We start from the raw sequence: 16307 nt of genomic DNA, 5'->3' as shown, positions 1-16307 counted from the left end.
ATCATTCTTACAGAAAAATATGAATGTAAGAAGTCATGCACTACAATTCAAAAAATTGCTTCTTTATTTAACAAAATAACTTGTTTTGACAATCTGGATTTTAATCGATCCAGGAAAAATTGAATGCAGTTTTCGTGATGACGGGTATTGTTAAATGAAATGAAAGGAGATTTTGAGATCATGGTTCTAGATTTTGATGGGGATTTTGTAAAATTGGATTTTGTGAGGTTGATGAGAATCAATCTCTCGAATCAGCTCCGAGAACCCCTAGCTCCACTGTGTCATGTACCCTCGATTAGAGGAGTGCCCTTATCTAGTCAGTCGATAGTTATTAATAGTTAGTAGTTTAATTAGTGTTTAATTAGTAGTTAAAGGAATTGTAATGGACGGTTTAGATGTAACCATCTGGGAGAGCAGTGAGCGTTGGATTCTGAGTGATAAACCTAGGTATAAAGAGTGGAGTCTTACTGAAAATCCTTAACGAAATTATAATCAAAATTGAATCGTTTAGTCGATTTTAGGCTGTTCGCAAGAGCAGAGAAACTTGATTCTTTGAATCAAATATTTATCCTGTCATTGTACATCCAGGTACATGAAAATTGGTATCTAGAGCCGTTTCGATCCATACCCTAATCATGGTTTATGAAATGGATTTGCAGAACGAAAAATGGGTAGAAATGAAAGGGAAAATTGTTCATGTAATGAAGTTGGAATCCATAGCCAGGGAGGAATTAGATTATTATAGGACGTGGTACGAGATTTGGTTGAAATCGAGTAGTGATTGTCTGACTCGAGCTTACTGGCTTTCAAGGAGGATAAAATGGTTAGACATGGCAGAGAAGAAGTTGGAACATATATTGTTCCTTAGAGATTTTGCTCCGTCTCTTCCATACCCTTGCAGAGTGAGGGTCCCTTCTACAGTTGTTGATGAATTTTCAGAATTGGAGTTGATTCCCTCTTTTTTCTTTGGAGAAGTTTCATCTGTGGTTAACTCAATTCATTCAGCTGTCGCTGAAGAAGAAGATGAATCTCCCGATTGCAAGTTGATTCCACCGTTTTTCTTTGAAGAGATTGAGGATTCAACAACTGTAGACTCGATTTTTTTTTCCCTAATTGGAGTATTTTCATGGATACTTTTCAAATCAAAAATGTTCCTGGTAAAGTTATCCTGAATCTCTATAAAGCACTAAATGGTGAGTGTTATTCTATCATTCTTAATTCTTCTCGTTGCATATTTGACCGTGGAAAAGTGCTTGACATTAGGAAGGTTTTTTCTGATGTGTGTTGGAGATTATTTCTCTCACAACTATTTTTGGTTCCTTACTACCTAATTTTTGTTCGATTCTAATAGATAAATATGACCGGAATTTCGTTCAAGAGCTGCTTTATAAATATGGGTACTGGTCAGTATCATGGTTCAAAGATCAAATTGTTTGTATGTTAGCTAATGGTGGTATTTCTACTACTGTATGGCAGATGTTTGTTAAAATGCTTCCAATGGATATTTTATGGTGTGAGCACAATTTTTTTTTCAACCACACACTGTCTACTGGGATATTTTCTTGCCATTGTTTCAAGTCTGCTGCTACAGTTTTTGATCGTGGAAAAGAATTTTTGTTTATTAGATGGTCTTCTTATTTTTACGAGGTTTATGAATTCATTTTTGACAAAACTATCTCTGGTTTGTTGGTACTTTTTGTGTGCGCGTTATTAATGGTCGAATGTCATGGAAATTCCGGCTGCAAGCTAGTTCTTTAACATGCCTATGGATTAAATTTGTTTCTTGTACAAATGGGTAAAGTAGAGAAACATAAAAGTGATATGGTGCCAGTACATATGCTTCTCTATGTGCTTAATGGGAGTTTTACTATCCAAGGGGTAGCTATGCATTTAAGGTTCTATGAGGAGATAACGGGAACAAAAAAATTTTGGGCTACAATTACAGTGTGTTGATGTCACATTCATTCATTCGGGTATTGCAGTTCACTCTCTTACCTTATTACATGTTCATCACACTTGTTTGGTGAGTTTTAAATGTGTTTCGTTGGGTACTTCAAGTATGATTTATCAGGGGTTATTCTAACTGCAACTTCGAGCTCTATTTCATCTTGTATTGCTATTTAAAATGGGTCATAGACATTGGTTTGACCAACTTGTTAAATCTTATTCTGCATCAGTTGGGAAGGCCCGTTCACAATTTCTTAAAGCTGTAAGTTCAGCAAATGAACTTTTTGGAGTTCATGATTATTTTATTAGTGTGATTATCTTTCACAGTTCATTCATTATATCTAAGATGTGTGGCAGCACTAAAATTCTAGGGAAGAGCATAAAGGAAGCCTTGAGTCCAGATTTCATGAGTTGTCCAACTGTTGAGTATTTTCGACAAGTCACTTCTTATTGCAACCAATTTTGGGTTTTATTTTCTTAAACTAAGGAGACTTATAGATGTACTGAGGAATTATGGCATTGGACTATTTCAAAAACTCAGCTCTTGCTTAGGGTAATTCAAATCCTACTTGGAAAGCTGTTGGTTGGATACTTGAGGTGGAAATTCAAACTGGTTCCGCCTGATTTGTGGAGTCTAAGAAATGTTCGCTGGATTGGTAACAGTTTTATCTCTGTTGTGTTCTTAGGCATAAATAGATGCAATATGTTTTGCGAAGCTGAGATCTGTAATAAAACTGCAGCGGCTGTTATAAGATCGTCAAGTTGACACTTCGACGATGCAATTAAACTTGTCAGTATATGTTTATACTTGAATTTTCTGTGGCTTCCATCAGAAGTATGTGGAAGACTTGAGACTCACGAGAGAATTTTATTGCAAGTTAGGCAGTTCACTTGGAGTTATCTGCACTTGTGTTATTGTACCTGGTATTTTACTTCTTTTTACAGCCATGTGGTGGGTGTATATTATTTTCTTTCATCTGGATACGTACTTACGGGTTTCAGTTACTTGTGGGGTTCATGGAGTATGGTTAACATGGGTTTCACCTCACTCGGGGGCTATGATACGAACTGGCATTGGGGAAACAATCTGTTCCTCGAAACTGAAACCCTTCGGCATTTTGCAGTAGTTCTCATGAGTAAACACAGTTGGAACTTGTGTCCTGCTATTGGAGTTCGCCATAGAGGTTTGTACTTCTTATCTTTATCTCTCACTAATACTTCTTTACCACTAGGGGTTTCAAGAACTTTTGCCGAATTTCTGGGGATATCTAGTTCAATTGCTTTTGAAAGAGAGGGAATTCTTTTAAGTTTGCAATGGAGCTTGTTGTACCAACCAACAAAAGGTGCTAGATGGACAGAACTTTGGAGCAGCACTTCTTATTCAAGACTTTTATACACGGGTTGTCAGTTACCAAGGGTGTCTCATTAGTACTATCACAGCGGTTTGGGCTCGTGCATATGGTTCAACAACAACTAAAGGAGATAGTGGGCAATACAACGGTGGCTTAAGGTCTTCACAGATGCACAACCAGGCTCCAAAACAACTTTGGGTAACTGAAGTTTCCGACTCGCCACTCATCCTTGAGGACAAGGATGTTTCGAAGGGGAAGGGAATGTCATGTACCCTCGATTAGAGGAGTGCCCTTATCTAGTCAGTCGATAGTTATTAGTAGTTAGTAGTTTAATTAGTGTTTAATTAGTAGTTAAAGGAATTACAATGGACGGTTTAGATGTAACCATCTGGGAGAGCAGTGAGCGTTGGATTCTGAGTGATAAACCTAGCTATAAAGAGTGGAGTCTGTACTGAAAATCCTTAACGAAATTATAATCAAATTGAATCGTTTAGTCGATTTTAGGCTGTTCGCAAGAGCAGAGAAACTTGATTCTTTGAATCAAGTAATTATCCTTTCATTGTACATCCAGGTACATGACACACTGTTTAGAAGATAGAGAACAGAAAGGATAATATTTTTGTTTCTCAAAATAGTTGTGGAAGAATAGGTATCGGTAATTTATCGGGGATACGCTAAAAAAATAATTTCAATGGGTAGGAAGATTAGCAGAATAGGTACACAGATAAAAGGGTACCGTTAGTATTCTTGGGTATATAGAAGAACACCCTTTTACAATTAGTTTGCCTGGGTATATAGTTTACTCACGGAAACACACTGAGATTACAGTTCCTTTTTCCCATATCCTACTATATAGGCGCCCAAATGAAAAGGTGCTCATAACATAACATAGAGTAAACATGTAAACTCCATCGTCAGGACATGATATCTTCTTTCTAGTAATTTCCGATCCGATTAACACATTAAAACTCTCTCTCTCTCTCTCTCTCTCTCTGTCTCTCTCTCTGGAAACCCCCAATTCGATTTTCCTCTCAATCATCTTCTCTTCCTCATTGAAAACCCTAAAACCCTAATTTCATATACTCTATCTTGCTCATTAAAATTCTAATAATTAAGAATTCCCTAAACCCTAAAAATCTCATAAAATCTTGATAAAACAAGTATGGCGAATGATGGTTCGACTTCTTCACAATTCACGTATTCAAATGGTTCATATTTCCCTCTTCCTTTTCATCTTCAACAGCAGCAGCAACAACAACCTGACCTAATGGCTGCCTATCAATACCCTAATTCACAGATCCCACCAACACCTACTTATCAAATCCCTCCTCCCGCACCATCTAAAATTCTAATGCCTCCACCTATGCATCCTTCTGTTTATGCTACTCCTGCCCCAGCAACCACTGGTTATACTTTGCCTCAATATCAACAGGCTAGTGAAAGATTCAATTTTTATGTTCCTTGCTGTATCTTTTGCTGTTTCAGGGTTTTCTTTATTTGATGGATGGAAGTATAATACTAATTCAATCTGTATTTTTCGGTAAATTCACAGGCTCAACAATTGTTCCAGAGAGATGCATTGTCAATTACACCAGAAGCACTAGAAAGTGTAAAAGCTGCATTAGCAAGCAGTGAAATTGAACACAAATCAGAGACCAAAAAGAGGGCAATTCCTCGTAAAGCTGCTGGACAGACTTGGGAGGATCCAACACTTGCTGAGTGGCCAGAAAGTATGATCTCTACCTTTTCCATTTTCACTTTTATTCTTATCACATTTTGTGGCTCATAGAGATGGTAATGATATTAATTATTAGTGTTCTTTGCATGTAGAAATAATGGGTTGATGACATATGAATGGATGAATAGATAATCTATATTTTGGAAAGGATACCCAATGCACGCTGCACTTCTGATACCAAATTTATTGTCTTTTGATGATCAAATATTGTCATTTGTGTATCTATTCATGAATGGATAGATAACCTAATGTTATGTCTTTTAGAACGAATCAAGGCACACTTCATTTTTGATGTAAAACTATATATTTTTGTTGGTCATATTATGTCTATGTATAACTGGTTGAAAGTGATTTGCAGATGATTATCGCTTATTTTGTGGGGATCTCGGGAATGAAGTGAATGATGAGGTGCTTTCGAAAGCCTTTACAAGATTTCCTACCTTTAACATGGCAAGAGTAAGTTTCAAAACTATGTCCTTGACTCTCATATTTCGTTGTTATCTGTTTCTTTCTCGACTGCGCAGTTTTTTCAGGTGTGTGGTTAAGGCTCATCAACTCTTATATTAGTTGAATTTAGAGAAGGCTCTCTGCACAAAGCCACCCAAATTATATACTCTAGCTGTCCATGAGACATAATAGGTGTATGTAGGACAAAATGAGAAATCTGACAATGTTTAAGTAATTTATTGGTTGATTTTGCAGAGTATTGTCATATGGGATGTGCTCTTACGTACAAAATAAAGAATTTAGGCAAGTAACATGAGATAGATTTTGCAAAATTGGGTTTTGTTTTTCTTAGCTGGTGAAATTTATTCGGTGATTTTCACCACTATGTTTTGTCTCCTAAATGTCACAAACATCTGTACAGATGAACTTTTTATCTTCACACCATTGTTCGCGTAATTTATGGTTATGTCTATCACTTTTACGTTGAACTTTTCAAGGTTAACGACTCGCAACATCATTTCTGATGTCCTTTGTCTAAAAGCAGTCTTGTTAGAGGGATTAATCTATATTCTCTTTCTCTGCCCGTCCACTTGTGTAGTCTCCACCAGCCATACTAAACTTTTATATTTTACTTCGTGTTCATTTTCAAGTTTGGCATCAGTTTGCAATTTGTCTTCTGTACTTCTTGTTCTAGTCAATTGTTACTTGATGGCTTACCGATACTGGTTAACAATGTTCTAGGTTGTAAGAGATAAGAGGACCGGAAAGACTCGAGGTTTTGGATTTGTTAGTTTTGGCAATCCTTTAGACCTTGCCGCTGCCTTGAAAGAAATGAATGGTAAGTAAACACATGCTGGCTTTTTTATTTAATTTTTAGGTTTCGATTTGTCGTGATTATGAATTGAAGTATTTGACTCGGGGTGTCGCCAATTATGGACTATCCGTTTAGGATGTAATTAGGAAGCAGTTATCTGATGGTTAGTATTTGACTCAGGGTGTCATCAGTTAGGAACTACCTTTTTAGTTATAATTAGGAAGCAGTTCGGTTTATGAATGCTGCATTCAAAATCTGTACTTATTATTTCAGACTAAGATTTTATTATTTCAAAATCTGCATTGCACCACAATTCTCTACTTAATAACCCATCTTTGGTATGGATTGAAACACAAACACTGTCATGCCAATAAAATGACAGTAGAACAAATCTCACTATTAAGTTAAGACTTATTGTTCACCCAGCTTTTATCCTTGAATCTGACACAATTTTGCAGGCAAGTATGTCGGAAATCGTCCTATAAAATTGCGGAAGAGCAGCTGGAAGGAGAGGACAGATATGGAGGCCTTGGAAAAACAGAAGGTAATACAGATTCCTCTCTAGAGGATTTTCTTTTCATATTTTCGTTACAGTATAATCTTTAGAGTTCTCAAATTATAGATTCTATTTCATTGCAGCACCAATCTTATAAGAAGCAAAAGCAATCAAAGAAGAGTGTCCTAAACAAGTGAATCTGCAACAAGTAGACCACTGTTTCAAACTTCCTCTTCAATTTTCTTGCAGCTCTTTTGTTCCTATCGCACTATGTATCCCGTTTTGAACATTAATCCCACATGGGACTGACATGATTAAAGTGTATATTGTAAGGTTTACAGCAACCCGAGTTTACTTCTACTGGTACCCTGATAGTTCGGCATTTTCTACACACGTAAGAGGAACGATAGTTATTTGCTATTTTCCTTGTATTCCTAGTTTCAGACCATGTTTGTTTTATAGCTAATGTTTTATTTAATATTGACCGGCAAGTTGGTTTAAGGAGGTCCAACTCCCAACCTCTAAACCTAATCCGAGGCTTAACTTTAGTAAGCTAGAAATCAAGGTTTGTGCTACTAATATTGACAAGCTTCTCAAAACTCACGAGCAATGCCCTAACAATGCCCTAACAACACATTTGATGGAGACCAAACTTCCAACTAGTAACCTGAGATTAGAGGATAATACTCAATGATTTCATCACCAACACAAACAAGACATTGCCTTAAACCCGTAAAAGCATCAAGTACCAATTAGGAGGCATAATTTGATTCTTAATTCTACCAGCGTTATTCAGTGATTCAACCACATGTTAAAGATAAATCATTACTTTTAATAGTAGAATCTAATTCTACTTGTTTCAGAAGGGTCCTTCAACCATTTAGTGTTCTGACAAGCAATTTTAAACACTACGAATGAAATTTATAATTCATTAATTTATAATTCTTAATTCTACTTGGTTTCTTGCCTCTTTCTTTAAGCCAATACTTAAAATCTAAAATTTGTTTAGAGCCCCCAACCATAAAAGACCATTGAATGAAATGAACTTTAGCACCAGCACTTCAGCTAGTTAAAAAAGAACCAACCCCTATATCCTTAAAAACTCCATTACTAGTCAGCATGATAAGAGATACTCAAATCTTGCTTCACTAAAACCTCAAACATATTTGAGGTCTTGACAAAAGGACCACCTGCGTCCTGCGAATTATCTTTACCATTTTCGTTAGAGCACTGCTCGATCAAACTCGCAAGTTTTGTTATCTCAAGCTTGTTGTCAATTTAGATATACAAAACTATATCTTGATTTGTAGTCTACTAAAGTCAAGTCTCGGGCTAGATATGGAGGTTGGTAGTTGAGTATCTGACATCATTGAATAACCCCAAAGACTGAAAATCGACGAAGATATTACTTCATCAACATAAGAGCTATTTAAATATTGAACCATTCTATTTACTTACACGTATTATTATTCTATCTTTATGAGACTATGTCGTATGACTTCTAGTAGATTTAATATACAAATAAGAAATTTCAAGCTTGTCTTGTTAAACATCTCGAAATATGATTTAAGCAATGGATGTTCATTTGTTCATTGGTCCTTAGCAATCTTAGTTCGAAACAATTTATTGTTCAAGAACTAATTTTGTGGATCAATTGAAAATTTTCCAAGCAATGATATTTTATATGGAAAAAGAGAATGTTTCAACATCAAAAGAGAGTTTATGATAACTATTGAAATCTGGATTCAGGGAAGGTTGGCGAACCATTTTGCAAACCATGAATATATGAAATTCCAGAATAAAGGTAGGTTTGCGAACCGTAGAGTTCTGAAGGGGACAGTTTACGAACATTAATAATATGAATTTGTGAAATACCCAAGGGTTCCTGAAACCAGTTCGGGAACCATATACATCTGAGTTCGGGAGTAACACAACGGTTCTCGAATCGTAGCGTGCTGAATTCACGAAGTGGCTGACGTTTCACGAACCATTTCACAAACGTCCCTATACGTGTTAGTAGATACTCAAATACTATTTTTATAAATATGTTTAGCATTGCTATTACTCTCATAAACATCTCTAAGATATTTTTGATCACTAAAACACCTTGTGTATGTGCATCATGATTCAAGTTCTAAGTGTTTATGAACACAATATTGCTTACAAGTTCGAAAGGCATATTTTCCAAGAACTATTATTTTACACGGTTCCGGATCCCGGATCACAATGTATATTCTTCTATGTGATTTCAAGATAAGTTTCTCACATGATTACTTAAAACCCTAACTAGAGTTTCATCTAAATAGAGAACGTATCTTGATTCTCAAATTACCATAGCTTGAATTATAAGCAACCCATAGTCTTGAAAATCTATAAATAGAGAGACTCATTCAACTGGAAAATTAATCCATGATACTTCTGTCCTTGTTGATTGCTAGAGTCGGCCTCTGTTTACCTAGATTTCCTCGAGAAACATAATACCGAAAGACTTCACTTAGGGATTCGTCAAGCCGGGTCTGACTATCTTTACCTTTATGGTTCGTGTATCCTGATCTTATTCTTTCTATTATAGAGGTTTCAGTAATATCTTCCAGGAACGAGATAATTAGAAATCACAAAGTTCTCTCTATATCAAAATTTGTGATTCCTAAATTTATATATCTGAAAACTATTCTTAATTGATTAGTTCATGGTTGTTCTTGAGAGGTGGTTAACAATCCAGGCTTTTCATCTAAGAAAAAATCAAAAGGCTTATCTATTAAAGGCGGATTGGATCAAAAGTCTTCACTTAGGATGTAGAAACTCTTAGGTTGTTAAGAGTTGCTTCAGCTTAAGTGAAGACTTTTGATCCAATCCGCCTTTAACAACTCTTAGGTTGTAAAGGACGTTAGCTAAAGGAATCAATCGTGTAGAGCCTTGCGAGGTTCAAGAGACACAAGAAGCGCGAGTGCAACTGAGTTGCTTGGAGAGTGAATTCGGCCTCAACTGCATTCCAGTCCAAAGTATGATAGTAGGCTAGTGTCTGTAGCAGCTTAATACAAGTCGGTGTTCAAATCTGGACTAGGTTCTGGGGCTTTTCTGCGATTATAATTTCCTCGTTAATAAAACTTCTGGTGCCTTGGGTGTTTTCCTTTTCCATATTATATTGTTTATCTTTATAATAGGAATACCACAAGTAGTATGTAACCAAATGTAGTAGATAAGTCCTTATTAACTGTGATCGATTACGAGACTTGTTCTTGTAGAATTCATATCTTGAAAGATAAATAACAAGTTTGAAAAAGCGGGGGTATAACAAACCACACCAAATAATTTGTTCGGAAATCTGTATGGACTAAACTCCAATTTAATTCCAAGAGCACCAACTAAAAAGTGAGACTCAATCAAGAATTATATCAAAGAGTTTTTATCTCTTTCTCAATACAATCAGCAAATCAAACAGATAGAAATCTGCGAACCTGATTGATATGAGAAATAACTTGGACGGTACCAAAGACCAATACCCAAATCTCAATCAAGTTCTATCCAACAAACAAGGTCGGATTTATCAACTGATTGAACTACACACAACCTGTGATATTTTAACTATATAAAATATAATGCGGAAAAGAAATAACACATACACCAGAAATTTTGTTAAACGAGGAAACCGCAAATGCATAAAAACCCCGGGACCTAGTTCAGACTTGAACACCATACTGTATTAAGCCACTACAGACTCTAGCCTACTACAAGTTAACTTCAGACTGGAATGTAGTTGAGCCCTAACCAAGTTTCACACTGATTAAGGTACAGTCGTGTTCCTTACGCCTCTAGAACCACACCGGATTCTGCGCACTTGATTCCTTTAGCTGATCTCACCCACAACTAAGAGTTGCTACAACCCAAAGTCGAAGACTTATAAACAAATCTGTCTCCCACGGATATGTTTATTCTTTATTCGGTTTTTGTTCCGTCTTTTGATACAAAGATCAAGGTGAACATGAACCACCTAATAATACGGTCTTATACTCCCGAAGAGCAGCCTAGAAATATTAGTCACCTCACAATAACCCAACTGATTAACAGGAAAAGTTATTGCGGAATCACAAGAGTTTGAGACGAAGAACTGTTGTGATTACTTTTTATATCTTACCTATCGGAGATAATTCTCGAGTAAATGTTAGAGAAGATAAAACTCAATACGATAAAACAAGTAAGATCAGAATACGCAACTACAAAGAAAATAGTTGGATCTGGCTTCACGAATCCCAAATGAAGCCTTCAAGTCGTTAACCTAATAATGGTTTTGGAAAAACCTAGGTTAAAAGAGAATCAACTCTAGTTTGCAACTAGGGCACATGAATGTGTCGGGATTAGGTTTTCCAGTTGCTAGGCTTTCAAATCATGGTTGCTTTCAATCAAAGCTAAGATAACTTAGTAACAAAGCATTCAATATTCACCGTTAGATGAACTCCTGATTTAAGATTCAATTGAAGATGAAGAACTACTAAGGGGAGATTGTGGAACTTCATCAACAAAAGTCATGTCGAGACTTGAACTCATCTATCACTCAAAAATCTATCTACTCTATCTCTTATTTGAGACAAAAGTCGTATAGATATATAGACTCCAATTATGCACATTTGATATGTCGAGCTGAGTTTAACTCGCTTACATATTTCTCGAAATATGTGTTGGTAAGCTTTCGCTTTAACAAAGTTCACCTTATATTCTTGATGAAAGTCAAAAGATAATCATGTGAAAATCTCCTTGTAAAATCTTACATGATTTGTGTGAGACAGTCATTTGATGTAGACTCAGAATGTTTCGTATTGATCATTCGATCACTTGAAAATTGCTTTGAAGTTAATAGTTTGTGTGAGACAGCTATTGTCGTCTTCCGAGAATGTTTCAATGATTGAAATGGAGTTTAGAACAGTTGGATATAAGCATATATGCGTACTTGCATATATGTAATCCAAGTCCGTGAACCATAGTATGCATACCCGTATGCGTACTGGTTGGTTTAGTGAAAGTTCGGGAACCTTGTACGCATACCGGTACGCGTACTGGCATGAGGTTCGGGTCCGGGAATTTCTGCTGAGTTTGGAAGGTATGCATACCCGTTTGCATACTTGCGAACCCAAACTTAGTCCGGGTACTTAGGTATGCGTACCCATATGCATACCTGAGTAAGTTAAGTTCTAAAATCAATTTGTTCATGAACTAGTACATTTATATAATAAGGAATGCAATATTTTTCAAACCGTGGCTATAATGTTCATGACCTGATTCAAGTGAATCAAAATCGATTTTGCTTCAATTGTGTCTTGTATACTTCTATGAGAATATAAACAATTGAACAACTCTATAATTAGTTTGATTTGAGTCATTTGAACTAGTAGTGGTTAAGATGAATGAGGTTGATATGAAAGTGTTCATATGGCTAACTTCGGTTAACTATTGTTGAGCCAACAAGGTGTACACGTTTAGGTACGGTTACTCATATCTAAATGAAGTCACTTTTCATTTGTGTCTAACAAGCTAAGTTCGATCTAACAATTGAAATATATTAGCTTGAGTCTAACCAGTTTTTCATCTAACGGTGAATACTGAATGTTTTGTTGCCAAGGTAGCATTGATTGCAAACCTTGATTTGAATACTATATAAAGGAGAACTCTAGAAACTGGGAAACCGAATCCCCACACCTCTTGTGTGATATTAGTTGCGACTAGAGTCGATTCTCCTTTAACCTTAGGTTTTTCACGAAACCCTGTAGGTTAACGACTTGAAGACTTCATTGGGATTATGAAGCCAGTCCCCAAATATTTTCTCTATAGTTGCATGTTTTTATCTTGCTGTTTTCTATCGCGATTGAGTACTATCTTCTCTAAGATTTTCTCGAGATTTAATCTCCGATAGGCAAGATAAAAAAGTAGTCACAAACATCTTCGTCTCATCGTTTGTGATTCCACAATATCTTGTTTCGCTACTACACGATTAAGATTATTGTGAGGTGATTTATATTTCCAGGATGTTCTTTGGGAATATAAGTCCGGTATATCAGTTGATTCCTATTCACCTCGATTTATCAAAAGACGGAACAAAACTCATAGGTTTATCTCTGGGAGACAGATTTATCTATTCGATAGACTTTTCTGTGTGAGACAGATTGGTTTATCAAGTTTTCGACATTGGGTTGTAGCGACTCTTAGTTGTGGGTGAGATCAGCTAAGGGAATCAAGTGCGCAGAATCTGGCGTGGTTCTAGAGGCGTAAGGAACGCGACTGTACCTTGATCAGTGTGAGATTGGTTAGGGTTCAACTACATTCCAGTCCGAAGTTAACTTGGAGTAGGCTAGTGTCTGTAGCGGCTTAATACAGTGTGGTGTTCAAATCTGGACTAGGTCCTGAAGTTTTTCTGCATTTGCGGTTTCCTCGTTAACAAAACTTCTGGTGTTTGCGTTATTTCTTTTTCGTATTATATTTGTTTATATAATTGAAATATCACAGGTTGTGCGTAAGTTCAATCAATTGTGAATCCAACCTTTGGTTGTTGATTAAATTGATTGACACTTGGATATTGGTTCTTGATACCGTCCAAGTTGTTTCTTATATTCAATCGGGCTCGCAAATTCCTATTTGTTTGATTGTGAATTGAATTGATAAATAGAGATATAACTCTTTATATACTTTTCTTAAGATTGAGTCTGATTGTTCTACTTAATTCTCTTGAAAGTATATTGGAGTTAGTCCATACAGATTCCTAAGCGAAATATTGGGTGTGGTTGTTAGACCCCCGTTTTTTCAGTAACCGCACCTAAACGTGTATATTGAGTTGGCTCAATAACAGTAACTGAAGTTAGCCATATGAACATTTTTGTCTTAACCATATTCATCTAACACTTTTAGATCAAACATGATGATCAATCAATTATGAAAGATAATCAAATGTCTTTAATTGTGTTTCAAATAGAGTTGTTCAATTGTTCACTATCTCATAGAAATATATATGAACAAACTGAATCGAAATCTGTTTGATTCGTAATCGTACAAAGTACTTATACAAGAATCAATTCATAAACATTAAGCCACGGTTTGCAAAGACTGCATTCCTTAAATCATAAATGTTTTAGTTCATGAGTATGAGAATCATAGATAACCTATTTTAGAACTTCAACACTGTGTTCGCCAACCAGGTACGCGAACAACAGCTCTGGACCTTGGCCTAGTCAAGCAGTTCGCAAACCCGGTTCGCGAACAACCGTTCCTGACCCAACTCAGGTAAACCCGTTCGCATACTAGGTACCCAAATAAGAGTTCCGGACCTTCTCAGGTAAATCCGTTCGCATACTAGGTCGCAAACAAAAGTTCCGGGCCCGAATCATCACAATACAGTTCGCATACTAGGTATGCATACCGTGTTGTATCCAGACATGGGTAATTGTACTAAACTCTCATTTCAATCATTGAAACATCCTTGGAAGACGACAATGGTAATGTCACATATATCATTAGCTTCAAGTAAACTTTAAGTGATCGAATGACCAATACGAAACTTCCCGAGCTGACATCAAATGATTGTCTCACACAAATCATATAAGATGTTCAAGGTAATTTTCACATGATCATCTTTTGACTTAATATTTAGTTTCTAACAAATAAATTGTTTCCAACTAAACTCGTCAAGAATATGATGAACATAGCTAAAGCAAAAATCTTCTAACACAAATTTCGATAAATAGATAAGAGAGATAAACTCGGCTCGAAATATCAAATGTGTAAAATTCTATATATCTATACAACTTATTCTCATTAGAATATAGAATAGAATAGACTTCTGAGTGATAGATAAGTTTTAGTCTCCACATACCTTTTGTTGATGAAGTTCCTCCAAGCTCCTCGGTAGATCTTCGTCTTCAATTGGTGAGCGCCTTGAAGTCTAAAGCTCAACTACACATTCTATCCTAATCCGAGACATAGCTATAAGTAGATTAGAAATCAAGTATATAGTTTTGATCAACTAAATTTGACAAACAAGCTTGAGATAACAATGCTTGCGAGTTCTACCGAGCAGTGCTCTAACAAAGTTTCATACTTGGTAGAACTCTGATTCAATTATTTGGATACAACTAGATTGATCTTGGATATTGATTTTTGAGATCGTCCAAGTACTCTTCTTAAAACTCAGGTTCACGGTCTCTTGAGTCTAGACTTTCTGATTGAGAACAAATAGAGATATAAACTCCACATACATATTCTCAAGGATCATTAAGTTGGTCTACTTGCAATTTATTAAGTGTTCATACAGGTTACCGAACGAAAAAGTTGGTGGTGTAGTTGGTACCTTCTTCTTTTCAATTGGTATCAGAGAAGGAAAATACTTTTAGACATAATAAATATGTGTTTGTCGCGATCTGAATCTATAGAAAAGAGTGTAATCTCTATTAACGTACCACGAGCCTTCGATGGAACAAATTACTTATGGTGGAAAATTGTTATGCGCTCCTTTTTATAACCTCGTAATTTCAAAATGCTCAAATATTTGCATGAGGGCGCAATAATTGTTCCGAAAGACATAACCGAATATAGCAAAGACGAAATCAATAATGCTAAACACAACTCTGATGGATTGAATGATATCGTTCATGCCATAAGCCAAGACCTTCATCATCATGTGTCTACGTGCACTGTGTCGGAGTAAGCTGGGGATATCTTAGAAACCGTATTTTACAGGAACATTGCAGAAAATGAATCAAGGTTTCAAAACCTAACTTCTGACTAGGAAAACCTTCATATGACTGACGAATATTCGTTTGAGAAATTTAACCACAAATAGTAAATGCTTGTCATGCGCTATGAAGGACTATTCCCGAAAGGGATATTGTTATAAAAATTCTGAGATAAATACCAACTCGATATGAAATTAAGAAATATATCATTACTTAAGGAAATAATATTACTACACTTTTTAAAAGCGGTCTCATTGGAAAGTTAAAGATATTTGATCACGAGCAACTTACGGCTAAGGATAAGGCTTCCTCCTTTGAAGCTGTGGCTAAATCAAGATCGTATCCTCCAAAGGTTGGATTAATTTGGGCTGATAAGTGTTGTGAAGATCACGATGAATTACATACACCACCATGTCTATGATCACGTAGCATGTCAGAGATCTACTCAAGAAACGGAGAGAAAGACGATCTGGAAAACGACTCTATAGATCCAACTATCAAGACAGATCTTCTCCACATGAAAATTCTCTTTAGTGCTTTAAATATCGTGGCTTTGGACATATGCAAAGGAATTCCCAAGTAAGGAATACTATCAAGGAAATAATGCTCTCATAGTTTCTCTTGATAATATGCCGGATAAGCATTTTTTCCTGAAGATTGTACAGAAAATTCAACTCTTTCAACAGAAATATTTGTATATCCCAACTCTGATTCAGATGACGAGTCAGGTAAGGAGATTCTCGAATTCTTGAGTAAAAGTGAAGAAATTCATCGGCGACAACTCAGTTACATTTTTTCC

The 16307-nt window shown here is 36.0% G+C and overlaps 1 protein-coding gene across 2 annotated transcripts; it reads left to right on the top strand.

Moving 5' to 3' along the window:
* The first annotated feature begins 4187 nt into the window (after positions 1-4187).
* On the top strand, positions 4188-7253 carry LOC113316174 (RNA-binding protein 42-like). 2 transcript variants are annotated; one of them, XM_026564392.1, is made up of 6 exons: positions 4188-4731; positions 4852-5029; positions 5396-5493; positions 6226-6322; positions 6762-6842; positions 6938-7253. In XM_026564392.1, exons 1-6 carry the CDS (start codon positions 4462-4464, stop codon positions 6949-6951), a joined length of 738 nt encoding a protein of 245 aa, XP_026420177.1. In that variant the 5' UTR covers positions 4188-4461; the 3' UTR covers positions 6952-7253. The 2 variants fall into 2 exon arrangements, with proteins under 2 accessions (XP_026420177.1, XP_026420176.1); XM_026564391.1 differs by having other exon boundaries at positions 6757-6842.
* The last annotated feature ends 9054 nt before the right edge of the window (positions 7254-16307 follow it).

The sequence above is a fragment of the Papaver somniferum genome, chromosome 10 (genome assembly GCF_003573695.1).
Source record: "Papaver somniferum cultivar HN1 chromosome 10, ASM357369v1, whole genome shotgun sequence".
Lineage (NCBI taxonomy): Eukaryota > Viridiplantae > Streptophyta > Magnoliopsida > Ranunculales > Papaveraceae > Papaver > Papaver somniferum.
The sequence above is the reverse complement of the archived record's forward strand: the minus strand, read 5'-3'. Positions and strand labels throughout refer to the sequence as shown.